This window comes from Bicyclus anynana, chromosome 20 (assembly GCF_947172395.1).
Source record: "Bicyclus anynana chromosome 20, ilBicAnyn1.1, whole genome shotgun sequence".
NCBI lineage: Eukaryota > Metazoa > Arthropoda > Insecta > Lepidoptera > Nymphalidae > Bicyclus > Bicyclus anynana.
The window spans coordinates 6343362-6349795 of record NC_069102.1 but is presented as its reverse complement, the minus strand read 5'-3'; the positions used below and the strand labels follow the sequence as shown (position 1 = coordinate 6349795).

At 35.7% G+C, this 6434-nt stretch overlaps 2 protein-coding genes across 2 annotated transcripts; both read right to left on the bottom strand.

Annotated features, from left to right (window-relative positions):
- Positions 1-3018: 3018 nt before the first annotated feature.
- Positions 3019-4938, bottom strand: LOC112046743 (NADH dehydrogenase [ubiquinone] iron-sulfur protein 5-like). Its single transcript, XM_024083509.2, has 2 exons — positions 3977-4938; positions 3019-3147 (listed from the first exon to the last, which is right to left on the bottom strand). The coding sequence occupies exons 1-2, from the start codon at positions 4190-4192 to the stop codon at positions 3058-3060; spliced, it is 306 nt and encodes a 101-aa protein (XP_023939277.1). The 5' UTR covers positions 4193-4938; the 3' UTR covers positions 3019-3057.
- Positions 4939-5077: 139 nt separating this feature from the next.
- Positions 5078-6099, bottom strand: LOC112046734 (NADH dehydrogenase [ubiquinone] iron-sulfur protein 5). Its single transcript, XM_024083500.2, has 3 exons — positions 5939-6099; positions 5614-5829; positions 5078-5223 (listed from the first exon to the last, which is right to left on the bottom strand). Exons 2-3 carry the CDS (start codon positions 5824-5826, stop codon positions 5134-5136), a joined length of 303 nt encoding a protein of 100 aa, XP_023939268.1. The 5' UTR covers positions 5827-5829; positions 5939-6099; the 3' UTR covers positions 5078-5133.
- Between the last annotated feature and the right edge of the window lie 335 nt (positions 6100-6434).

Genomic DNA, 6434 nt, shown 5'->3' with positions numbered 1-6434 from the left:
GAATGTATCACGCAATAACCTTAAGCTATCCGCGTGAACAAAAACTGATCAAAATAAAATGAATCGCGTCCATTATATGGTATGTAAGAATTAATTATTGTAAATAGTTTGGCGCCAAAATTCCGCGCAAAAACGCCTTCCACCGGCCATGACTTGCGCCTGCGCGCAAAAAATACACCGGCGCCGGGCGCATGCAAGGCAGGTAGGAGGTTTAAAATTGGAATAGTTCAAACCAAACTCAAACCTTAAATCAAATCCAGTCATCGATTCTTTTACCTAATAGAAAAAAATGGCTAAGTAGGTAAATAGGTCCTACTTAAGAATGCATTTAAGTTATTTTTGAACATAATCATCATCATCATCATCATCATCATCATCATTAACAGCCGATGGACGTCCACTGCTGGACGTAGGCCACTTGCATGAACTGTCAAACAACGGTCTCCATGGTGGACTGAGCACATCAAGCGGATTGCAGGGAGCCGCTTGATGTCCTCTGTCCACGTAGTGGAGTTGACAAACACTTTTCCGGTGGGGGTTCGCCATCCCAGCACCTTGGGCCCAAAAATTTATAAAAACACCCAATAAACATGCGATTTAAAATAAACTAGGAATATAAGTACTGAAGTTTGTACTTAGTAAAGCTCTTGGTTAATCTGTGTAGGTACTTAGTAAAGCTCTTAGTAAATCTGTGTAGGTAGGTACTTAGTAAAGCTCTTCGTTAGTCTCTGTATGTAGGTAGGTACTTAGTAAAGCTCTTAGTAAATCTGTGTAGGTAGGTACATAGTAAAGCTCTTCGTTAGTCTCTGTAGGTAGGCACTTAGTAAAGCTCTTAGTAAATCTGTGTAGGTAGGTACTTAGTAAAGTTCTTCGTTAGCCTCTGTATGTAGGTAGGTACTTAGTAAAGCTCTTCGTTAGTCTATGTATGTAGGTAGGTACTTAGTAAAGCTCTTCGTTAGTCTGTGTAGGTAGGTACTTAGTAAAGCTCTTCGTTAATCTGTGCGTCCGAAGAACTACTACGCCCATGCTAATTTCCTGGTAAGGATTCGAGGGCCGCTGAGCTTGATAGCCCCGGGGCATAGCACTGGATAGCACCTCGGTAGCTACGCCATTGTATAGTTTCTTGTGGAATTACTCGTACAAGGAGGCTTAAAAAACTTACGCCCCAGGTGGGCGGCCACTGGAAGAAAAAGTTAAAGATATTTAATCTTAACGGTTTCTACTTTCTAGCGAAGGGTTATAGGCCTTTTGTAGGGACTTCCAAACATCACGATCCTGAGTCGCCTGCATCCAGCGAACCCCTGCGACTCGCTTGATGTCCTCAGTCCATCTGGTGGGTGGTCGACCAACACTGCGCTTTCGAGTGCGGGGTCGCCATTCCAGCGTCTTGGGACCCAGCGGCTTTTCGAACGACTGAGATATATCGGTGACTTTGGTTCTTCTGCGGATCTCCTCATTTCTGATTCAATCACACAGAGATACTCCGAGCTTATTAACGCGTTCCATCACCCGCTGTGTGACTCTGAGCTTTCTTATGAGGACCATGGTTAGTGTCCAAATTTCGGAACCATAGGAATTTTGTCCTCAGGTACCTACTGAAGAATTTCGGACGAAAAGATATCGCGAAGTTTCCCGAATGCTGCCCAGCCGAGTTGAATTCGGCGGTTGACCTTTATCTCGAAATGGCGTTACGTTTTATGCATGGACAATAATTGAGGATCTGGTCCCTACACCTTCCGAAGCCATCACGGAGCAAACTCCATAGTTCTACCACACGTACCTAACTATAGTAAGAGCGTTAAATGACAAACTTCGATTCCAAAAACGTCTAATTTTATGAAGGCTGACTTATCAAATTAGGTACCTATATCTGACTATCGCAGGCTTTCTTTCAACTTGTGTTATAATAATTATGTAGAATGAAACTATTCGTTTCGTTTTGTCAATCACTTTAGCTTTAGCTAGTAGGAACCTAACCTATTTACGAAGCTATATAAGCTCAAAACCGTAATAAATATCAGAAACAATAATTTATAATTCCTAAAAGTATATATAAGCAGAAAAGATAAATATCATTTTTATCATGTATGATTGATTAATACCTACCTACGTAAATAAAATGACAAATTACATAATTCGGCCTCAGTCGGCATGATGGACAGATGTAAGAATCAAAGAACATGATCCTAATTTTTAGCCACCTACACTTTAACCATAAGTTACAAATTACAATGGATTCAAGGGGATTGGAGCTTACACTAAAGCCGATACAAAATTCCGATTTTCACGCGTACCTACATATTATGTTTTCTGTGCCTACAGCTACTTTGCTATCATCATTATCAACCCACATTCGCCTCATTGCTGAGCTCGAGTCTCCTCTCAGAATGAGAGGGGTTAGGCCAATAGTCCACCACGCAGGCCCAATGCGGATTGGCAGACTTCACACACGCAGAGAATTAAGAAAATTCTCTGGTATGCAGGTTTCCTCACGACGTTTTTCCTTCACTGTTTGAGGCACATAATATTTAATTTCTTAAAATGCCCACAATTGAAATGTTGGAGGTGCATGCCCCGGACCGGATTCGAACCCACACCCTCCGGAATTGGAGGCAGAAGTCGTATCCACTGGGCTATCACGGCTCACTTAGCTATAGCTCAAACAAATTAATATTCAAATAGATACGAGTAACATTATCATGTCATCGGACAAGTGAAAGCATTCAAAACTTTTTTAACAGTAGATGAATAATTAATATTTTTTATAAGCAACAAATATTTTATTCCAAGAAGTCATGGGTAGGTAGCAGCGAAGAGTTCATGCAAGCCGATTCCCACGGGGTTACCTTTAAAAATTCATGCATATTCATACTTGTACTGTATCTAGATATTATGAGAAACCGGAGTTTGTATCACGCAGTATGCATTTCCTTTTCTTTGGGGACGGCTTACTTTCGTCATAATTCCACCCTTCGCCACTGGTAGGTATACTTAATATTTAAAAAAATGTAGGCATTAACCTTTTTTCAATTTTTTATTATCAGCACATCAATTCTTTTAGAAGCTGTCTATTCTCGGTGACACATACTGTTTGTCTCCAGTAAGCTCCCCGCAAGCTATTTTCCTGTCGCGCTCTCTACGCATTGCCTGCGGAAAATATTAAGCATAGCTATAAATTCATATTATAAACTAGCGAACACCCGCGTGGAAATGTAAACTTTCAAGCCCTATTTCACCACTTAAGAGTTTGAATTCTAAAAATTCTTGAATTCATTATACTTATTTCGTATTTTTTATAAATTATGAACAAATTTTTAAAACTGAAGGACTTTCCATACAAACATTCTATTTCACCCTCTTCTTATTTTATTTTCGCAATAAAAAGTATTCTATAACTTCCTCCGGATTATGGTCTTACACCGTGACAAGTTTCATTTGAATTCATTCAGTAGTTTCAGCGTGATGCCCGATTAACAAAAAAAACACGGACAGGCAAACAGACAGACAAAAAATCGAAACAAAATATTTTTAGCTTTGAAACAAAATATTTTAATGCCCCCCAACAAAAAATTTCAAAATATCTTCAATGTACAGAATGAACAGAATTCGTATTATAAGTATAGATTCTAGATGGCGCTAGTAGTACTCTATGCCAGGTAACGTTTGTTACAAATGGTTTAAGTAAAATCTCAAATTGCGAATAAATGTACAGAATTCGACCAGTTTTATTATGAGTATAGATATAGATATAGATATATAGATAGATTTAGATGGGTATGTAAATGTATGAGTAATGAGTCATCATCATTACAAGAGCTAAAGGACTCGAGGTTTTTGAATTACTATATCTTGATCAGTCTCCTTACGAGTTTCGCATTTATAAGTATATTACGATAAATGATGATGATGACTATGATGATTATAAACAACGCTATAAATTATTGAAATGTACTAACGAAACTCAGTTAATAAATACCATAAAACGCAAGAATTGTTTCCTGTTAGTCTGGCACTCTTGAAACTCTTCTAACAGATGCTTACACTTGATGAGGCCGCGGTCCCAACCGTAGGCTTCCATACAATCCCTGAACTCAAGCTCTTGTCTTGCGCACCTGCCCAGCTGCTGATGGTCCACTATACCGCCTGTGATGTCAGTGAAAATATTTCGAAATGCCGGTGAAAGTTCCCCCATGTTTAGGTAAAACTACTATTAATTGTAGATTGAGCCTACCATTAATCTTTATCTATTATTATTAGTGTCAAATTGATTTGTATTGTGGCTTCAATTTGACATGAAAAGCTTTTTTAATTCGCAAAAATTGAACTGTTATTTTCATAACGCCATCTATCGCATCTGCTTAGTATTATATATTAAAAAATTAAAATAAAGTTGCCGCCGGACCTCATCGGGAATTGTTATTTCAAAATGTCAGTTTTCTTATGAGATTAGTTAACTATTTTCACAATACTGAAACACAAATAAACTTTTTAGTCCAGATTAATCTTTAAAATGGCTGAATCAATTTTAATAGGATTCAGTAAAATCCAAGGTGAAAAATTGAATTTCACGCGTACAACGTCACAGGCGTCAGCCAGTATAATAATATATAGCCAGCTAAATAAAATATGTTGCGTATGCACTATGATACCAGACTTAAATCCCCAATTTTACCACTAATGTTCAATAAATTTCAATTTTATTAAAAAACAAACTTGAGACTTTGAACCTAAATAACTTGGTAATATTACAAAGTGGTTAATAAAGTCAATTAACATTAATTTAATTAAATTTAAATCTGTACTAATATTACAAAGCGTTAAAGTTTATGATGTTTTATGGGGATTTTCTAAACTAATTTTGAAAATTCTTTTACCAATTTATAACCACATTATTTGCGGGTGTCGCTAATTTTTTTTCCCTTGGGAAAGAAAATGGTAATACAGAACTTTAAAAGTAATAGTCTATTATTTCTTTAAATTTTTCTTGTCTTGAATATGTTTTTATAGTAGTTTTTCATTTTAAAAAGGTATAAATATAAAATTTTTATAAGAGGAAAACACAATAAAACAGTAAAAGTAGGACATTTAGACTCTATTTTGCTGAATAAATGTTATCTACAAAATTTACATGACTTAGAAACTGTCTATTCTTGGGCTCAAATATTTTTCATCTCCTTTGAGCTTCCCTTCTGCAATCTGACGATCCCTTTCCTTCCTCATTGCCTGAAAATGATGATTAATATCAAGTTTAAAGTTAAATGAATAAAATGATAATGACTTTTACAAAATATATTATACTATGAGTATACTTGGTTACAGGTATTAACAAATTTGCAAAGATTTCTAGTTCACTTATGACTCGTGAAGTTACATTGAAAATAATTATATTCAACTTGTCAAATAACATGAACTATTTCTTAACTTTAAAAAATTAAGGGTTAGCTAACTTGACTTTAATACTTTCTAGATTTTAGTTTTCTCCTTAGATGCTAAATGCATTTAAAGTGTAAATTATAAATAAATAAAGTATGTTGTTGGATTGGTTTAACTGATAAAGATATTGTCAGATCCTGATAGCCAGGTGACATGAAAGAAATATATAATGGAAGCTACCACAAATCTTTTGAACTGCTTGGTCTTCGTTTGACATTCGTGAAAGTCCTCGAATAACTCGGAGCACTTCACCCTGCCGCGGTCAAGCCCATAGGCCTCCAAACAGTCCATGTAGCGAATCTCTTGCTTCTGACAACTGCCCAGCATCTGATGGGATACTAACCCACCAGTGATGTCAGTGACTGGATTTCGGAGGAATGGTGAGATAGACATTATCTGCGTACAAAATATTATATGGTTTATGATATTTTGTTATGAATACGAGGTTAGAGAATTACGTAAACAAATAACTTGTTTGTTAATTTATCAAAAGATATCAAATTACTTTAGAATTTGTTCTGCATTCAATTTAATTGGCGTTAAAAATGCCCGGTCTCAAGTTTTTTATTTAAAACAAATGAATTTCACTAATAATTTTCTCCCCAGACCAAAAAATATTTTTTAAAAATCGAATTTCTCAATGTGACAATGTCAGTTTGTCAATGTCACATGTCAGCACTTGACTTTGACAGCTCACATTTTATATTTTATTATTATTATTTTATATTTTCCTCTGTCTACGGTGTAAGCGTAGACACCGTAGACAGACAGTGTATTACCATTTTCTTTCCCAAGGGAAAAAAAATTAGCGACACCCGCAAATAATGTGGTTATAAATTGGTAAAAGAATTTTCAAAATTAGTTTAGAAAATCCCCATAAAACATCATAAACTTTAACGCTTTGTAATATTAGTACAGATTTAAATTTAATTAAATTAATGTTAATTGACTTTATTAACCACTTTGTAATATTAACAAGTTATTTAGGTTCAAAGTCTCAA

Excerpts from the sequence above, each read along its gene's own strand:
- LOC112046743 (XM_024083509.2), bottom strand. The coding sequence starts at position 4,192 with ATGGGGGAACTTTCACCGGCATTTCGAAATATTTTCACTGACATCACA. Across the intron at positions 3,148-3,976 it reads AACAATTCTTGCGTTTTATG|GCAATGCGTAGAGAGCGCGA; the intron begins GTATTTATTAAC and ends TATTTTCCGCAG.
- LOC112046734 (XM_024083500.2), bottom strand. The coding sequence starts at position 5,826 with ATGTCTATCTCACCATTCCTCCGAAATCCAGTCACTGACATCACTGGT. Across the intron at positions 5,224-5,613 it reads AGCAGTTCAAAAGATTTGTG|GCAATGAGGAAGGAAAGGGA; the intron begins GTAGCTTCCATT and ends CATCATTTTCAG.